The sequence below is a fragment of the Cygnus atratus genome, chromosome 10 (genome assembly GCF_013377495.2).
Source record: "Cygnus atratus isolate AKBS03 ecotype Queensland, Australia chromosome 10, CAtr_DNAZoo_HiC_assembly, whole genome shotgun sequence".
NCBI lineage: Eukaryota > Metazoa > Chordata > Aves > Anseriformes > Anatidae > Cygnus > Cygnus atratus.
The window spans coordinates 12798532-12819456 of NC_066371.1; the positions used below are offsets into that span (position 1 = coordinate 12798532).

Here is a 20925-nt window from a genome sequence, read left to right on the forward strand (position 1 = left end):
ACCAGCAGAATGAGTCACTTACTAAAAGAACGAGAATTAAAACAACTGGTAGAAGAATATGCGTTGGTAACCCTAAGTAATAACATTTAAAGAATTGTTTCAAGATCTACAGTTCCATTAGGACACGGAAGGAAACTCAGCAAGCTTGGTTTCTGCAGTCATTAAGAATGATAATGACACTGAATAAACGTTTGATGCATTCAGGCATGCATCAGATCAGTCCCATTTACACTGGCCCATCTACTCTGAAGGAAAACAAAAACCAGATGAACCCTCATATTCATTTCACATGAAACTCCGGCTGCACCCCCAGTATAAACACAGCCTTCCCACAAAAAACCAAGTTTGCTCTTAAGTAGTAAGCTTTCACATACCAAGAGGCTTGTCATCCAAACTTAAATTTAATATGGCTGTAGACAAGACTATTTATACTTTGATTAAAGAAAAATCAGCAAGTCTTTTACGCTACCTATAATTAGGTAGCATAGTCTAGTATTAGTAGGAAGTTTTAATAACCTTGAATTAGGATTAGATGTTATCCATAGTTTCCTTCAAAGGAAAATAACTTGGGTTTCTGCGAATTGTCAGCATTAAGAGCAACATGACTACATACAAATTCAGGAGAAATGCGTTCCCCCATTGTTTCTTCTGTACTCCTCTGAATCATAGTTTTCTCCTGCAGCCTGGCAGTGTACTGAGGTCCTATGCAAATACCAGGCATATCAAAACCTGTAGATGATGAAGCCAGACAGAATGTTTTGTTGGATTATTATAGCTTTGCATTATTTTAACACCATCATTTATAAAAATAAAAAAAAAATTGACTCTTTTGCTAGAACAATTTACTAGACGGATTTTTACAAAGCGTTTACCTGTCGAAAACATGTAAAATGCTTCAGATTAAAGACTGCCTGCCCAGTCTTAAAACAAGATGCTACTATTATAATAAGAAAGGAATGATCATTTTATATATCATTTTATATAGAGATCAGTAACAGCTCTCCTTCTTGCTTATATACAGATCCATGTGAATATTCACTGAAGCTACATAACCTGGAAGATAAAGGCAATAAATGGCGGGTAAGATTTTCTTACATCAAAGTACCTTTCCACGCTGCTTCCCTTAGTAGGCAGTAATTAGCCTGCCTATTGCGGGCTTCAAAAGGAGGAAGCAAGTCCTTTTCCTGCGGGATCTTAAAACTACCTCCTTCCTCTGTTGCCATCTGACAGCAGGGGTTTGAAGAACCAGCTTAATTTTAGATACTCTTAAGTGAGAGACTCAATGGCAGTTCCTGGAAAGAAACCTGCACACAAGCTCAGCCTTTACACATCTCCTGGCTTTACTGGACAGCGCTCAGTATCCCCCAGCTAAGTTTTCAGGGAAGTGTCAGGAGTCAGTTCTCTGCTTTCTTTGTGTGTTTCAATATCTTGCATCCTGACAAGTTCCCTCTTTCTCACCAGGTCTATGCCGTGCAGCAGTAGCATTTCACAGGGCACCCAACTGCAGGGAAGGCATGCTGGGCAGCGTGCAGCCATTCCCTTCTCCCAGCCATCTGCTTTCAGAGCTGCTCCACGCCGTGTCCCCAGCTTCCTCCCCTGTTTACATGCTCTGGTTTCTTTTGGAAGGAAAACTGGGCATGTGGAGGAACTGAGTGCAGACGGGTCCCCTCCCACCACAGAACTGAGATGTGTCCAAAGCATGTAAGCGACCAGAAGCACACTACAGAACATCCTGCACTATAGGTTCAACCTTCAACAGAAGGTATCTTAAAAACCAAGGAGTGCTGCACTTGCAGACATGAGCACAAATACTTTAGGAAATTCTTTACAAGTTCTCATGGGACAAATAAGCTACTTTTGTTTTTTCCCCTGATGTTTGTTTGTTGCACGGCTTGCTTTTCTCATCTCTTTCTTAAAGTTAGGTACAAGACCAAATAAGCACTTAACCAAGGTCCCCCCCTTACACTGTTAAGTTGCATTTTACACACCTAATTGAAAGCTGGACAGCTTGAACAGCCTATCTACCTACGGACTGCACACGGGACAGCCTGCCAGCTTCCAGGCTCAGCAGCTCACTGTCTCCAGGCTCCCAACGCCAGTCAGTCAAGCAGAGCTAACAAGAACCAGCTCAAAGCATTTCACTTGTTATCGTCCACCGCCAGCCAGCAGCGTTCACCTTCTCTGAGTTTCTCAACGGTTTTATAACCTCAGTGTTTCTTAATAGGCACATCAGGAATGGTGACGTTTTCTTCACTTCCTTTTGAAAGGTTTAGCTTGAACATTTAAATAACAGAAACAGTAAACAAGAGTGTTAAGCCACAGCGATAGTTCAGAATAACAAGGTAAAAAAAATGAAAAATCCCAGGCCAACTCACACAGACACTATTCCGAAAGAAAACCTGTAGGCATTTCAAACTCACTGAACTCAGTACTTTATTTCTAAGTGTTCTACTAACGTCTAAATTATGGTGTTTAAAATCATTTACAAATGTACTAAGCAATTTTAGAAAATCCCTCTGTACATAATCATTCATACATTCAATGTCTAACTGGCATTTTTTTCCCCCCAGTTTTCCCTTAACTTTAAGGGAGCATTACAGTCATTAAGCAAAGCAATTCACTCAACAGTAAAATCCTGTAAGTTACAGTAAAACATTATTGCACTGGGCCAGAATGCCACACGTGTGCTTCCTTCCCAGTAAGACAAGAACTATTAGAAATCTTTATTCGGGAATAACCATCACCTTTTACTCTTCCACTCCCCTCTTTCTAAAGGTTTACACTTGCATTACAAATGGATATTTACAAGCATCTTGCCCTGCTAACTCCAGGAGCAGGAGAGGTGTGCCCGTGGTGAGTCAATGGATCAGCTGGAACCTCCACACCACTTGAACTACAGAAGATTACTGCTTAACTTCTCTCAGATTTATGTGCAGCCACAATTTCAACTGAAAATTCAGTATATACCAGAAGAATTCAGTCCCTAAACCATTTCAAGAATAAAACAGAAATAAGATTTAAAAAAAGAAAAGCCTTAATTCAGCCAAATAATTAAATAAAGCACTTCAAACTCTACTCATTTTGGAACACAGAAATCATTTTAAAGCAGTACTTAATCCTCCTTACCTTATGTTGAGTCACTTTTTTTTTTTTTTTTTTTTTTTTTTACTATTTTTACTATTCACATTTTATCTGAGTTTTTGTTTTCCATTCATTTCAGATACTGTTTTACATGGATGTTCAAACTTAACAGATCAAAATCACTATTTACAGTCACGGAGAGTCTCAGAAAAAAATAAATGCCTTGGATTTCTGAAGACAACTATTAGAGCTTTTACATACTGCAGATACAAAAAGTAATCCCTCGTGTCAATTTGAGGATGCAAACGTTTATCTCTACTTAGTATCAACTACAGTGCAAACTGAATTGCTAGGTTTTATGAAATGACACATTCAAAACTACATCAAGCATAAACTCTTTGAGCTGTGACAACAAAGTAAATGAACATCAGTAGCTCTATGCTGCTAATTAAAAATACAAAGCAAAACCACTGAAGCAAACCCTCGAATCCAATGATTTCCATTAAAGGGTCACAATAAAAACATTCAAGAAAACCTATTTCAAACCCATATGAAAACACATGAAGTGGTAAACAAGAAGTTTCCGTAGAACAAACAGTTATGGCACAGAGACTGCGTATTTCTCACTGTGCTTAGGAACAGTCTTACACGGATTTCTGGAACTACCCTCCCTAAAATCTTTAATGGAAGATGACTTACCTTACATTTGCAATGAAAACTCTGTCTGATCAAGAAACACTTATCTTGCTGCACAAGAAGCTAATAATAAATGCTGTTCCTGCATTGCTCATAAAGATGGCACTATTTAACATGCTAAGACTATTTTCATAGAACTGAAGAAATTCAGCTGAGAGAAATACGCATTCTTAAAAATGAAATATTCAAGCAGCAAACTAACAGAAAATTTTCAAGGAAAAGCTTTGTTACCTTAAATGATAACTAACCTTTACAATTTTTTTCACCAGCATAGAAGTCTGCTCGTCAAGTACTATGCTTAATGGTAGAAGTAAATTCAAAAAGGAGAAGTGGTAATACATGTTTCCTGTTATGTGTTTTTTTTTTTTTTTTTTTAAGAGCAACTTGCAATCTAAAGTGTGTAATCCAACTCCAATTGTTGTAAAGTTTCAATATTCCCTTTTGCATCACTTCACCCACTTGCAACATCGATCACCTGGTCTCTATCCTGTCTTCACTAAATCTTCAACGGAATCAAACTCCATGGTGTATCCTCACTGCTTTGGTGCTTGTCTCACTTGACTCATTTGTTTACCCCTAACACTGAAACGTCATCTGTGCAGGATTGCTGCTACAAGGCTTACCTCCACATTTCTCACACCTGATTGTACAGAGCTGCTTCCCGTCCTTTGTACTACCTAGGCACCTACAGACCACCTTTTGATACGGCCTGTAGTCTCAAATCACAGAAAGCAGGCTCAAGACTTGCATTCAGAAGGAATAAGAGACGTGGAACCAGAAAAGTTTATTTCAGCCCTTGACCTCACTCTTCTTTCCCCCAATTTTCTCTCTCTAGTCCCTAAAAATGCTTATCCTTGACTTCTTCACCAACTATCCAACATTTACTTTGAATCCACCTGGACAAAAGCCGCAAAGAAGCAAAGCTGCAGCTGAGATGGGACACTGCCACAGCCCCTGGGAATCCTGCCTTCCTACGCTGCAGAGAGGGACAGCAGGAAGGGGAAGGCGGCAGCTAGGATCACAGTGACTTTTGGGAAGACACGTATAGACTGTGTAATACCCAGTGAGAAAGGGGTGCTTGAAAACAGACAGCAAGTAGGTAAGGCAGCTCCTTATGAAAGGCTGGATTTTTTTTTCTTCCCCATGAATGGGCGGAATAGAGGAGCACACAGCTTAGAGCACAGGCAGGGGAGCTGATGTCTATGGCCAAGCTGTTGTCAGAGCAGCCTGAGTTAAGGGTAGGTGTGTGGATGGCAGAACGGATGGGGCACCAGTCATGGAGAAGGGCTCAACTGACTTCTGAGAACTACTTTGGGAAAATTAACAAGAAAACAGCCAGAACACCCACAACAAAAACTGAAACACTTACAGCTACATGGGCACTAGGTCTCAAGAGAACTAGAAATATGAAACAAGGATCACTTCAGTCTGATGCTGTAGCTCAATGGTGCCTTTGTTGCCTACTCCATTTCACTCTCTGTTAGCTTACTGGCAAGAGCATCTTGCTCTCAACGACAATTATCAACCACATGCTTAGAAACCCACTGATTCAGTGATGCTGGACTTCCTAAAAGATATTTTCACTGGACAATACAGAACACATTGACAAGGTTTTGCTTCATGCTATTTGATCTAGCTGTTCTGTGAAGGGAGCTAGAAAGTACATATTGAAACAAGCACTTTTTGAGGTGGACTGAAATCCTTCAAGACAGAACTGGAAACTGAAAAGCATGATCATTCTCTGAACTACAGCACTGAGTCTTGCAGAAAGTAACAAAGACTCCATCTTCTACCAGTTTTCATAATCCAATTTCTCATTAGCACTGTGGAAAGATGCAAGACATACAAGCTTCCCGCTGCAGGACGCTTAGGTTTTACCCCAACATAATACCAGCATGTCCGAAAAAATCTTAATGCTTTACTTTGTAAGGAGCAATCATTCAGGTCTATTTTCCAGATGTTGAAGTCATAACACTGAAGAAAAACTAAGAAGTATTTAAATACTTCCAAAACTCTAAAGTTGGGTTAATACACTATTAGTATGTTAAACAAATATATTAATTATTATAATTCAGGCATTTAAATGATAATGCCCTTTCTATGCCTCAAGTGTAGGCAGGTGTCTAAGTGCTTTGAACTTTAACTGAGCTGCACTGTAACTGACTTCACCACTTCTGGTTGTATAGAATAAATATTCAGGACATTCCTCCCATCATGGTTCTTCAAGCAAGGTCACAGAGCTCCTTCTAAAAGCTTGTTTTTCAAAGCAGATAAACTTTCTCCTCCCTCCTCTAAGATGCCAGCCAGCAACCAACGCTCACACTTCAAAGGCTGCATTAAAAAAAGTAAATTCTAATACAGCTAACGCTCTTTCAATTGGTCATAAAGTACATACAGTCCATCAGGAAAATAAGGAGCTCATCCCAACCAGCATAGACTCAACGTAGCATATGCTTAAAGCAAAAGAAAACTTGCAAAAAGGCCTCAAGACCTGCACACCGACACAGTCAAAGAAAACTGCCCTCCTGGCCAGCTGTATGAGTGAATGAAGTGCATCTAATACCTTTTTTTTTTTTTCTGATTTATTACTGATGTTCTTTTCTTCCACTGAAATGGGACACTGCATCAAGAATGATAAAAAGCACAAACAGTGGGAAACTCTACTGCAATCTGAAATGTTGTAAACAATTCAAATACTATTTTAGTATTTCAATGAGTGCAATGAAGTAACGAAATACCACAAAAGGAACAATGATGGGGAAAAAAACAAACAAACTGGAAGATCAGTAGCAGGGCATCCCCTCCACCCACTGTAGCTTCTTTAGCTTTATGGAAAGTAAACCCCAGAGTGTGAACTATAAGTAAAAAATTGTAAAAGCAAAGGCTGAATTGGCCCATTTTTCATATTTGACTCAGTACACTCACTAAAACCCCTTTTAACGTCCTAGCAATTACACAGCCACTAGTAATACTAAAACTGCAGAAAGCTGCCCGCATGCTTTGGTGTAAAATATGTTTTGCTTGTGTGTTCCCACCACGTTATTTGTTATTTCAGACTACAACCAGAACTTCCCAAAAGTTGCAACTTCTCTTCAGGCTGAAGGGACTATTCCTAGAAAGCACTTCTGCCTTTTGTTGTTTGCTGCTTGCTTACATTTTCACTCTCTCATCCACTAAACGCAATCAGTTTTAAAATAAAAATGCAAGTTGGCTGTACAATGCAGTAATTCAGTTCTGAGTTAAAAAATGTTTTCTGACCACATATAATCACTGATTCTCATTCTAAAACTGACCCTGCCATGAAAGCTCCCTACTCAAATGCAATTTCCCAGTATAACAGCATTTACTGTTGTGTTAGTAAATGCTAACAGCCTGGCCAGCACACAGGCTGTGCTGTCATGTTACAAATTCTTAGCAACATCTTGAGTCTCAGAAGCCCAGCAGCTACCCACACACGTATGTTAGCTTCCAGGTACAGACTAAACCAAAGTACCTTGTGTTCGTCATAGATGTGACCATTCACACACAGGCAGCCACTCTTGAATGAAGACACTTGTTAAGCCACCAAACTTTTATCAGTGGTATCCTGCACAGTCGAGGACTAGAAATTTCAAATGAAAAAAAATCTAAGAGGTTTTTTGTTTGCTTGTTTTGGTTGATCAAAAAAGAAATATGAAGTAAACACCTCAAATCTGGAAGGTCAGTTGTTCCATTTCCTTTTTCTCTTACTTTTTAACATGGCATCAAGCAATTTCTCATGTTTTATTACAGCTTAAAAAAAAGCAAAACAGAATGAGAAGTTCACCAGATCTTTACTCTTTAATTGCCAAGTAACTTGTAATTTTAGTACTAAAGAGGAAATCAGAGTGTCTTGGAAAAACAGCTTCAACCTGATGGCACCAGAAAAGGTATCCTTAGTGCTAACACCAAAGACCTCATTAAACATCACCAGGCAAAAGCTTCCTTTCGGATGCAGATAATGGACCTCAATTTTAGATCACTAAAATATACAAATTACCAATTCTAAGCACTGTCAACAATTAAGTAGAATTAAGAAGGAATACTTAGGAAACCTCAGCATGAGTACAACAGTGGAATAAAAGGATTACTTTTCCAAACGTCCACAGGTATTAGTAAGCGCTTACCATTTCTTACATCTTTCTATTAACTGCAATGTTTGCACTGGATAGGAGACAATACATAGTTTTGGTTCAGCTTTGCTCACCTATGTAAAAACCTTCTAGAGCAACATTTAAAGCATCATTATGTAACGTACTTTTTAGACTTAATTTAGGTTGAGGCATGACACCAGCAGACAGATCCAGTCACTGAAATAATGTAACAAGATTACAGCCCTCCTAACATTACACAAAACTACATCTGCATTAAAGGTTTTTAAAGGATACTAAAAAGCAATTATTTTTGTAAATCTTTTGGAAACAAAACTGCAATTATAAAGGAAGATGTGCACAGCAAGTTTAAGCTATAAAATACATCAAAGAGCACAAGTTACAGATCTCACAAGAAAGACTAGTCATCATGATTCTTTAATATTAGATCATAAAGCTTACATCATCATCTCAAACTCATCCAGTACCATCTACCCCGGGGAAGACTCAAAATAAAGCTTTGTGGGAAAGGGAAGAAGAAAATTGAATGCACTTTGATTTGATCAACCAGGGGAGAGCAAATAACCCCACCTATCATTGTATCTGCATAGAAGATCATTCAATTTCAGGCACATTTACACCTTGCTATGAAGCAGGGAAAATCCCAGAACAAGGATGACTGAAAGAGCCCCCAGGAAGGCAATCTGGATCTCCCAGAGTAGCTCAAAGAAATCAGGGTGGCTGTGTTAGTGCAATGTTTTTACCAAACTAACACCTCTCAAACCCATTTCTGGAACGTGCGGTCACCTGAAGCTAAAGGGTAGATAGATCCACATTAAAACTCTCTGAAAGCAACAGCCTGTGACGGGATGCATGTATAACCTGCGCTGACTTCAGTAGGTGGCAAAGTGATTGGACACAGATTCCAAAACAGAAAGCGAGTTTTGAAAGTTGTCAGTGTATGTCAACGCAATGCATTTGTTCATGTACAAAAAACAGCAAACGTTTTCCCTTCTGTTTATGTGATGGTTAAAAACCTATCCAAAACACAGAGTGTTTTAATTTTCTAATTAACAGTCAGATTCATAAATTTAACCAAAAACCAGGATGAAGCTATGGTAAAGAGCATTCAAAGCGCCTAAAAATAACCACGTTTCTATATTACCATAAAAGTAGTCCATCAGTTCCTCCTTTAACTACTTCGGAAGGTCTCTGTCCACAGACCAAATCACTGACTTATAGTTACAAACAATATTTATATACCTACCAAAAGCCCTGCCTAAACAGCACAATTGTAGCTTTATCTAGTGTCAACCAGCTACATAGATTTCAAAAACAGATATGCCCTTTCTATGATGATTTGTATTCTTGTCTTTCTCCTACAAACTCTGGAATATGCAGTCTAGGAAAAGTTCTCAAAGAGGAAGATTTAAAAAACCAGTTTCCCCTTTGAGTTTTTAAAAAGGAAGTGGTGGTTGAGAGCCGTAAGTGAAAGTGTTGAATTATTTCCACCCCTATGGAACTAGGGGAAGAACTAGGAACACCATCATGTCTTTCATCTAGTACTTCTTTTCTGTCAAGTACATTTTAAGAAAATTTCTAGCTGACATATTTGGGTGGGAATTCTGTGTTACAACATAAAATTAGTACTCTAGGTATTTCATAATACTAGATTTATATATATATATATATATATATGCGCATATATATACACATACTGAAAGTTCTAGGTCCTCAGAACATATACAGCTTAAGACAATAGCAACATCAGGCAGCCTACCTAGCAGATATGCCTGACCCCATCCTTAAAAACTTATTTTGTTGTTGCCGTTAAGGATTAATTCTGTACCCAAAAATTCTATCCCAAGTCCACAAGCAACCTAATTAGTCCTACTGAGAAGTAGAGGACCGGGCTAGGTGACTTCCAGAGGCGCCTACCAACCTAACTTATTCTGTGACAATCCGTCCATACCATGCAATTTGGCAGCCCTCGTTCATAGCATTCCATCTTCCTTCCAAGTAGATACCACCCTAGCTATACATAATGACTTACAGCTCTGCAATTTACAGAAACAAAAAGATATTTAAACTTATAGTTTGTTCCTTTATAATATGAGATAATATGGACTCCACATAGCCTTAAAAATCCTGACATTCAGCAAAAGGAATCCCTATAACAGCAGCAAGAAAATAACAAGGGATTGCAATTACCTATCTAGATCAAAGATTAGAAGAACATTTTGTCTGCAGAGTGGATTATTTCACATCCAAATATAAACATTTGGTTTTGTTTTGTTTTTTCCCCTGCAAACAAAATTGAAAATGTTAAGAATTTCAAATAATTCATTATGCCTCCTGAAAGCTTTCAGAGTCTTCAAGCACCTGGAAATGGTAAGTCTAAGTACAGAAAACAGCAATGCTAGAATAAAATTGCAAGTAATAATACCATCAACATTGATTTGCAATGCCACTGCCTGTCAGTTCATTCAACTATCATAGCCAGCAACCAGACAAGAAGAGAGTGGCCAATTAATTGTGCCAGAAATCACTGGAAAGGTCACCAGAAATTTAAAAGGCAAACAAGCAGACAGGCTAAAAGCCCAGCTCTGCAAAACCAGGAGATCTGGCTTCTACCCTATATGGTTAAGTATAACACTTCAAGAAAAGCAATTTAATAATAGAAAACAAGACAAAGTCATCAAAATCTCTTTTGTTTTGTTTTTGAGAAGGGAGTGAAGTGTTAAACAAACCAACAAAAACCTCTTACAGACCATTAATATTGCATCATCGAAAAGATATCAAAGTTTTAGAAAATCTATGGGTAAACTTAATCTTGCTCAACATCCAGAAAAGGCACAACTCTGAAAAAGTGCCAGTTAAGAATATAAAATGCTGTATCGGGCAAGACCGATGGCATATGCAAATAGCAGCAGCCAGTACCAAATGTCCTCAAAAGAACGTGCTGTACAAATATCTATTTGGCCCATACCAAAATTTTTCTTCTTTGATTTGAAACATACGCATTTCTACTCCTTCCTTTAAAAAGGTTACTAGTCTATACACAAACATCCACAACTTTTTTACCTTAAGCCCTTGCATTAATTTTATTTTTATGGAAGACGTATTACAGCTGTAATTATGAGAATATACAGAAATGATCCATTAACTAGTATATAACTTACTTTTGCAAAAATATTATAAATTCCTCAAGCCCTTAATTATCCTTGACTAATCCCAGTACGTTTAATATTTACTTTTTATGGTTGCAAGTTTGCTGCTAGGGTTTATTGTGCTTTTCCCCTCAACTACAGCGTTAATTCAGGATTTGGGACTTTCTGTCACAAGCCTGCTGGAAGTTCATCATTATTTTTGAGACTGAAATGAACTCTAAGACATCACTCAATCACATACCTGCGTGTCTGCTGCAAGGTAACACCAAAATTGTATCTGATTGAGTGTCCAGCAAATTATTTTCTTTTTCAAAAAGGAAACTGTTCAGAGTCTCTGGCACACATCTTGCGGGGGCTTAAGATGGTGCAGCCCACTCCACCTTTCTGCCGGAGGTTACCACTCCTAAACCAGACTGAAAAAAAGGCATGGCTATACTGGAGAAGAACCTGACAATGCTGCAAGCCTTCTTCTATCAATTCTGCTACATGAAGAAATACTCCTAGAAATACAGACAAGTCGGGAACATCAATGCATTGCCACAGCAAGACTTAACTTGGAGTTCTTAGATAATCCAAACTCAGCAAGTTAGTAACATCAACAGGAAGCAATTATTGATGTGACTCAAAAAAAAATAATAATAATCCAGAGACAACAAACAATCATATAATTTAGTAGCAATAGCCTGTAAAATTGCTAGCTTTAGGGATGGAGACAGTATTCTTCCTTCCCTTTCACTTGCCAGGTTGGTCTGTAAACAATGAAGTTCACACCAGTTTCATTTTACACTACCTATTAAAAGAAATTACAAAAAACAGAACGCAATGAATCAGCTGATGAATGTCTACATATTTTGCAAAGTTTTAGACGGATCAGACTGAAATCAACTCAAAGCAGCACACTGACGCAGCTAAACACTACTAACCCATACGGCTCTTTAAAGGACACAAATTCAATTACATTCACTAGATAATGAAGCAACCAAAACTGTTTAAACTCACTAAGAAAAATGAGAGGACAAAACCAAATGAAAAGTATTTCTCCAGTGTAATGTAAATCTACCTGCCAAAGAGCAAGGGATTGCTGCGAATAACGCGTGGAAGTTTTTCAGAGAAAAAAAGTTTAAGAGATTTTAAATAACAGAAGTGTATTAGGGAGCAAAGTTTTACATTTATAAGCACAGAACCAGGAGCAAATGCAAACCACGGCATCAGAGGCCTAAGGGAAACACGTTTACCGGCCTTCATTACTGCTAAGTAACGTAATTCATTTGAGGTTTGTAAAAATTCATTTCAAATACAAAAGGGATTTTTGTTTGTTTTTAAAACCTAATCAATGTGTTGGCGTTCCTGGCTCAGTACAGATGCATCATGACTGCAATGGATCAGCTCCAAGAATTACAGTATTAGCTCTGCAGCAGTGGCTCTAGATGGTACCGCTGCAGGGAAATCCTTATCGGCAGCAGCTCACCTCTGCTATAAATGGCCAGCTGACCTTCTACATGGCTTCTAACGGAAACATTTTGGTGAAATTTACCGAAATTGATAACTCCCTACTCTATCCTACTTACAATTATACCAGCATAAAATTGGATAGTTCATTTAGGGTGAGGGGCACTTACATAAAAATATTAACAAGTATCCGTACAAGGCTGGCTGATCTCACCCTCTCACTAAAAGCATCTAAGCACTGAAATTTCACCTCGGAGCATTAGGGAAGATCCCAGGTCAGTCTCCCAGGCCACTTGGAATAAACAATCAATGTCTGGAAGATAAAGTGTCTCTTCAACAGACACTGCAGCCTGCAAGCACAGAGCAACACTGAAAATACTGATAGCACTATTCAGCTCTCAAAGACAACTGTAACAATGATGAAAAGAGGTATTAGAGGAAAAATAAACATCAGATATGCTACCTATCTAAAGAAATGCTACTCATACATGAGAAGTTAAACATTTGATACACAGACCAGCACCGAGCAGCCCAGAGTATCACACAGGTATCTCTATAGGTGGCAGCACAAATAATCTCTCATGAAAATCCTGCAGCCCCAAATACCACTTTTCATATCCAACTAAGTTCTGTGAAACAGATTTACTCAAACACTTCTGAACATACACCATGTCCTAGGAAGGCGTCCCATGCTTCTCGAGTCTTCTCGAAGTCTTGACCTCCAAACAACATAACATTAATGTTATTTGAACAGCATAATTCCTTTTTATATTTTTTTCCTTCCACAGTCAAAATATGTTTATCCCTTGTATAATACAGCAAGAAAAAAGAGCAACTAATCTTCTGACTCCCGTTTACCAATGTGTTTCTTATATTGTTGGTCCAAATTGGATGTAGTACATTAGACATGGCATAACAAAGTGTTGAGGGGGATAATCGTTGGCTGTGCTCCTCTTACAGCCCAACACATTCTCAGCCTTCTTTGCTACTTAGGCACACTACTGGATCCTGTTCGGCCTGCTGTGCCCACCAGGACCCATCCAAGTCCTTCCAGCACAGCTGCTCACCAGGCAGTCTATCCCTGGCTAGGAGAACTGCATGGGGTTCCTCCTTCCCAGGCGCAGAACTTCATGTTTGTCCCTGTTTGGGCTCCTGAGGTTTCCTTCCGCAAGGCGACGTCCCTCTGGATGGCAGCCCTGTCCTCAAGCGTATCCACTTAGTGACCCTGCCTCAGAGAGTGCACTCCAGTACCTCCCTCAGGTCATCGATAAAGATGTTAAATACAAGAGGTCACAGTACAGACTCCTGTAGCATTCTGCTCATTACCAACATTCAGGTGGAGTACCACCTATTAACCACTACTCCCTGAGCTTCATCCTCCAACCAGTTGTTTGTTTGTTTTTAAATCATCTACTTGTTTAGCCATCCAGTCCGCAATGCCCTACCTGGGACAGAAGACTGCCACAGAAAACACTGTCTTCAGCAGGGCTTTTGACAAAGTAATAGTGTGTGTTGCTTTCCCCTGCACACAAATGTAGTGAATTATTCATAAAAGGCAACCACGCTCACCAGAGATGATTTCTCCCTGCTGAATCCATGCTGACTTTTACCAAATCACCTCCTTCACGTGGCCAAAAATGTGTTCCAAAACTTGTTCCAAGATTTTCCCAGGGACCAACACAAATCTGTCCAGCCTGTAGTTCCCCGGCTGTATCTCTGAGGTTGTTTTTTTGTTGTTTTGTTTGAAGAGGGTGCTCCCTGCAGGGAACATTCTTTAACATTCTTTTATCCCACATAATTTAAGGCTAGAAGCCATGAAGTACAGCCTTAATAAACTTCATCCGCTATCATGTCGACTATTTGGCTTTTAATCTACTAATTAGCATTTCTGTAACCAAGATAACATGAGCCTGTTCAACTCAATTCGTACCCACACTGACTTAAATGAAAACAGTAGTATTAACTGCCACCCTAACATGGAAGCTTGTGCCTACCGATTTTTTCAGTTGTTAAAAATGACCAGTAATTTGTAGTCCTTTTGGTCTAAGACAATACTTTACTTCTCACACAGCTGAATTCTCTGTTATAAAAGCCACTCGCAACAATCTACCTCAGGCACTGGATTAACTCCGAGAAGTTCTTTTTTGAAAGTCTGAATATCGGCTGAAAACTTCAGGTTTGTACCAAAAGCTTCTTTCCCATCTGCCAGAAGCATTTCAGCCTGGGAGAAGTCACACACAAATTATCAAGGCTTTTTAACTTGTTTTTTTTAAAAAACAAAACAAAACAAGAGAACAACTCAGGTTTAATACTATTCCAATTAAACAGCTTTTACATCGTTCCTGTCCATTTGCAGTGATAGAAGCTGAAGGAGCACATTTAGATTTTCTGAAGTATAGCACACTTTCTTTTGCTTTGATTCACACATTTTGGAACACTCCTTGTTCAGCACAACATCCACTTCCTACATATCTAGTGACTCATTTCTACAGGCCTCTCTTAAAAAGATCCACATGTAATTACTGTCCCCCCCAAAAAATATCAAAATCAATTCTAAGCATAAGCTTCTCATGTTACTGATATCTGAAAAATCCACAAAAAGCAAAAGGATACATTGCACTGTTTCTATAAACACAAGCAAATGGAGACATTGCGCTGTTTTTCTATAAATATTCTACTAAGCACAGAAATAAAACGAGTACAGGTTTCCCCCTCCACTGCTTCCACCATTACTTTTTCAGGTTTACATGCTCAAAAGGTTTACATGTGCTCAAAAACATTTTAAAAAAGAAATGTAACTTTAAACATCTGCTTTTAATTGCTATTTACTTGTGATCTTGAAGACTCATCCTGCTTTTATCATTAATAATGCCAGCATTACACAGACATTATCTCCTTTGGGCAGGCAGCTTTTCCCATGCATAGTTAGAGTGTCTTTATACAAGGTCAATATTCACCTGTCTCGACCCAGAATAACATATCATCTTCAACTTGGTGTATTTATGTGATTCACTTCAGCTTAAGCATATCCCTGCCTCAAAAAAAATTGTTTAATAGTTCCCTCGCCAATATTTACTGATGTTCCCTCTCCCCACTTTCCACCCTTCCCTCCTGATTATGCTGATGCTATTGTTTACAGGCTACGTAGCAAACAGGATCACTCACACGATTCACTAAAATAAAAACAAACAAAACTTCAAACCCTCAAGGAAAAAAAAATATTAGAGTACAACTGAAAGACAGTTCAAGAGGCAGCAAAGAGGATGGACTGGGAATACTGGAAACTGGTATTGCCATTGAAGTACACAGCTTTTCAAAGCATAGCCCCAGATGACTCATGAACTATTTTGAATTATTCAAAGATTCCTCTTAGTAACAAAGTTAACATTTCAAGGTCCTTTATCTTTCATAAGAAACAGTGTTGGTAAAAGTCCTATACGTAAGCTCCTAAGAAACCTTAACAAATACTGTGGAAAAAATAATTTATGTAGGTTTAAATATACGTCACTGATAGGATAATGACATATTCCTAGATGAGATGTACTTATTTGAAGTTCTGTAAACAATGATAATAAACGTTCTCACATGCAAATATTCTGGTATAATTTTAGGGTTTTGTTTATTCTTTTAAAACACCACATAATTTTTTAAAATCACTTTTGTGATACAAGATTAAGACTATTTACCAACAGCTCATCTACCTGCCTTTTCCCAACAGCTTGTATGTATTATCTCTTAGGATGCATTTTCTCCTCTCCTTCAACTACCAATCTTCCCAAAATTTACCATTCAGATACTCAGCCAGATCCAAAAATCAGATGATATTAGTAATGAAACAAACACAGAAACCAAAATTCTACATCCTGCTTTACACTTTTTACAGTACTACGTATAAAATTTATAGTAACGTATTCCTACACATCACCCAAACCCCACTCTCCTCAGTTGATCATTATGGCTGCTGATCAAGATACTCACATGGGCAATTATCATCAGGATCCCCATCAACTCATCGCACGACAGTATTTCAAGAAATATCACATTACTATCTTATTTACTACTTATTCACTACTACTAAGTTACTATTTTAGATCAGCTAGATAAAAGGAATAATCATATATAATTTTTTTGACATGTATTAGAAAAGCCAAGCTAAGTAAACATTTAAAAACAGAACTAAAAACCAGCTGACACTTTTAAACTCCTCTATTAGCAGACTTGCTCACCACCCAATGCTTTATCAAATTAAACCTTCTTTAATACGGCTAAATAATGTATAGCTATCACAGGGTATATGAGGGTCTTAAAATGTTTATAAATCATGAGAAATGTTAATAAAAAGCTGTACGTACAATGCTTTTGAATTTAAAAACAGTACAATAAACTGGAACACTTTATTGAGTCAAAGGTTAAAAATTAAGCTTAAACTAAAAATAGCAATATTTCCTGCAGGTAAGTTGTTTTCTGAAGTGTCCAAGAACACACATTATATACACTAGAGAGCCAAAACAACATTTTTAATGAAACACACAGATAGCAGTTTGCACAATTACACGCAGGTAACTTGAAAGCCAAGCCATAACCCAGCCTTAATAAATTAAATGCTTGTCTTGTCCCATCATGCCCAAGTATTGCATAACATGGGATAGTTAACAATGGAAGGTTTAAGAACTTTGACTGCATTCTACAATTCTTCATGCTGTGTCATACTACTAAGAAATACTGCATTAACTACAGACCATATTATTCTCAAAATCGAGAGCTACACTGACCACATTTCACAGAAGGGCATGCAGGGAATCTAAAAAAAAAAAAGAGCTAATTTATAGCAGATGAAGTTCTAGGGTGGATATCAATACATTTTAAAAAATACTGTGCTGAGCAACTGTAATCTGCACTTTGTTCATTTCTTGTTGGAAATTTAAAATTAACTTGACAGACATTAAGTAAAATGGCTTTACTTGTCCCAGTTCAATCCCTAGTGGACAAAACATGCACTGCAAAGCCCCTAAATTTCACTTAACAAGATATCCACTGTCTTTTTGAGATAAACAGTGATGGGTTAATAAAACACAGGCATATTTTAATATCATTTTCACTATCATTGAGAAAATACTTTGTATGGCATTTGCTACATTCCTGCTGACATAACAAGCCTTCTATCAGACCCAAACAAAACACATTATACACAATTTCAAAATGACAAGTAGGAAGAGTGGCACGCAAACCCAGCATTTTTTAAAACCAGCTTTTTGATGGCTCCTCATGATGAGATTTATTTACGTGCTCTGTGAATAATTTCTCAGCATTTGAGAAAAAAAATACTGTTATGCCACTTCTTTCATACAATCCTATGCTTTCAGATTTATAATTATTAATCACCTCAAAATCACTTACTCTCAGCAACGAACAATAAGCATGCAAATTCATCACTTATCTTCAACTGCTTTTTTATGTACTTTTAACAATAGGTAAAGTTTCCGCACAGTAAGAAATTACTAACTTACCTGAGAATTAATCACTTTAACACAAATCTTACTCCTTCCACATGTAACCATATTTATTACAGTGAAACTAAAGTGACCCGCAACACACAGGGTCTTGTTAAATAAGCGTGAAGGTCACTATTTTTAAATAAAGAAAACAAAACGTCTTACCTTGCCTGTCTTGTGATCAAACCAGACAAGAGCATGGTTCCTGGACAGCACCTTACAGTCAAAAGTTGCATTATTCTGAGCTGGCCTGCAGCGAGCCACTGAGCGGCCAATCTTGACAGGCTCGTCCAGGTAGACATGACGCTCCTGAAACGGATGAGAGTTCGGGCGGCAAGTGAAGATGGCCAAGGCTGAAGGCATCGAGGACAGATTGGGGTTGCCACACCAACCAGAGATGAAGAGAACCTCTTCCGATGCAGACTGTCCTCCACGATTTTTAAGCCGAACCTCCACAGCAACTTTACATTAAAGCACGACAAACATTATCATGTATGAGAGGCCTAACAACTCATTGTTTCAGTGTGTAAACTAATTCTGGCAATAATCCAGTGAAAAAGCCCCATTATGTCTTTTAACAACATCAGCAGTGGCCCAGAAAAAGTCTAAAATGCACAACTTTCAATCCATCCTCCTCTGGAAGAATAGGAACAAGCATCTGATTCCTTCAAAGAGAAGCAAAGGCTCCTTGAAAGAAGGATAGGATGTCTCAAATCCAAGTAGATGAGTCATACAAATACTTTTGTTTGGGACCTCAACTGCCTTCTTTCTTTTCCCCCTTCCGTAAACAACACTGACCAAAATTCTGACCCACGTAACATGGAAGCAAAGAAAGGTTTAGGGAAGGGGGAAAAGGATTAACGTCCTCTCTCAAAGCACACAGGTGAGGAGTTGGAAGGTGACCACGAAGCCCTCACTCCACAACAGGGATCTAGTCACCTCACAGGGCAAGCCGCATTTCATCATCTTCACGTATTAAAACAAAGCAGAATAGATGGTCCTCGATTTAGGAGCTACGATGTTTTCCTCCCCTACCCCTGATAAAGCCGAACTGCTCTACAGTTCCTCGCAGCCACTCAGATAAGGAACTTGATAAGGCATGGAGAGGGCTGCAAACTGCTTCTCTCGGGGACAAGCCGAGGCGGGGGCAGGCTCCTCCGGGGCCGGCCTAGGAGCAGGCTGACAGGTTGCTGCCAGCGGGGCTGGGCGCGGGGCAGGCTCCCTCCGGGCGGCGAGCGGGGGGTCCCGGCCAGGAGCCCCCTGCTCGGGGAGAGGAGGAGGACGAGGAGGAGGAGGATGAAGAGGAGGAGAAGGCGGCCGCAGCTCCGCTCCTCTCAGCCCCTCCGCAGGTGGCTGCGCATCGGGGGGGGCCGCCCCTCGGCCCCTCACGCTTCTCCGCCCGACGGCGGCGGGAGAGGCCTGGCGGCCGGGCCCGGGCGCCTCCCGCTCGGTAGCTCTGCCTCTCAGGCGACCGCCGGCCGCGAAAACTTTCCTCCGACCTGCGGAGGCGAAAACAAACCGGGTCAGACGCGGCCCTCGCCCGGCGCCCCCCTTCCTCCTCCTCACCCCCCCCCCACCCCGTCCCCGGCCTAGCGGTGCCCGGCCCCGAGGGAGGCTCGGGTCGGCCCGGGGGGAGGGGGGGGGGGGACTCGGTCTCCCTCCCTTACCTTCAGCACAGCGGCCGCCATAGTGACTGGAAACCTACCCGGTGCGGCAGCCGGGGAGGGGCTGGGGTCGGGGAGGGGGGGGGGGGGAGGGCAGGCGGAGGGAGGAGCCGGCCTCGGCGGGGCCTGACCGGAGGCGAGGCGAGGCGAGGAGGCCGCCCCCAGCCTCCGCGCGGGAGGCTGCGCAGGCGCCGGGGGTGGGAGGGAGCCGCGCAGCCGCCTTGAGGCCCCGTGAAGCCGCCGCTGCCGCCCTGGGGCCGCTGCTGCCCTCTGCAGGGCGCGGGGGGAGCGGGGAGGGGCCGTCGTGTGAGGGAGTCTCCTGTGAGAGGAGGTTCTGTGAGGGAGTCTCCTGTGAGGGGCTGCACGCAGGGCTGTGAGGGGCTCGGGGGCTGTGAAGGGGGAAAAGGGCTGCGCAGAAAGGGCAGGGTTATGAGGTGGGAGCGGGGGCATGTCGCTGAGGTGAGTGAGCCCCCAGGGTAGGCACCATCTCCTTCTGCTACAGGGTGGGTGCGCCCCCCTGGGTGGGAAGGAGCAAGGGGGCTCGCCCTGAGGTGGGGGTTCCCCTGCCCTGAGGTGAGGGGTTCATCCTGAGGTGGGGGCTTGCCCTCCTTAAGGTGAGGGTACCCCAAGGCAGAGCAGGGTTTCTGCACTGTCTCCAATATCTTGTTTATTCAGGGTGCTCCCCAACACCTTCCGCCTTCCTTTCGTTTTTCATGCCATTTTGTGATCCTAGGTGTGAAATTTGGGAATGTCGCGTGACGGAGAGGCTGGCTGTGTTTTGCTGGCTCTGGTAACGATTTGGCAGCTGGGGTGGACCCCTTGAAGCGGTTGCTGCAGGCCCAAGGCAGAGCGACAGAAAGGTCAGGGGAGGATGGAGGTGGGGTTCGCTGGCCCAGTGTTTTCCTTCAGCTGTTCAGGGAGCATCGCACAAGGCCATAGTTATCCCCGTTTTATAGAGATCGAGGAAAGGGTGTTACTTTTTCAAGGTCATACAGTAGGCTAGTGCAGAACAGGTCTCTCCAGTCCAAATTCATTTTTAAGTCAGTCAGTCCCTATAAAGCAAACAAGCAGAGATTGTTTGATATAGGATAGATGCTGGGGTTGCGCCAGCACTATAATTACCCTGTGACAAGGTGTTGGGATTAGGGAGATGGGAGGGTTTTGTGATGCCAGGAAGGCCAGGCAGCCGTGGAGGAAAGAAGTGGAGCCATGCCAGGCAGTTTAGCCAGCAATATAGGAGAGAAATACATAGCAGTTGAAGTAA

The 20925-nt window shown here is 40.8% G+C and overlaps 1 protein-coding gene across 36 annotated transcripts in view; it reads right to left on the bottom strand.

Moving 5' to 3' along the window:
- The window catches only part of SLMAP (sarcolemma associated protein), an 84868-nt gene extending 64962 nt beyond the window's left edge, over positions 1–19906 (bottom strand). For 34 of the 36 annotated variants that reach the window (XM_035546567.2, XM_035546559.2, XM_035546563.2 and 31 more), the window contains exons 1-2: positions 19665–19845; positions 18163–19496 (exon numbers count right to left, since the gene is read on the bottom strand). In XM_035546567.2, coding sequence (XP_035402460.1) covers positions 18163–18360 — 198 coding nt within the window. In that variant the 5' untranslated portion in view covers positions 18361–19496; positions 19665–19845. Of the gene's footprint in view, positions 1–18162; positions 19497–19664 lie in introns of all 36 variants that reach the window. The other 2 variants (XM_035546549.1, XM_035546518.1) reach the window with 2 other exon arrangements.
- Positions 19907–20925: the final 1019 nt, after the last annotated feature.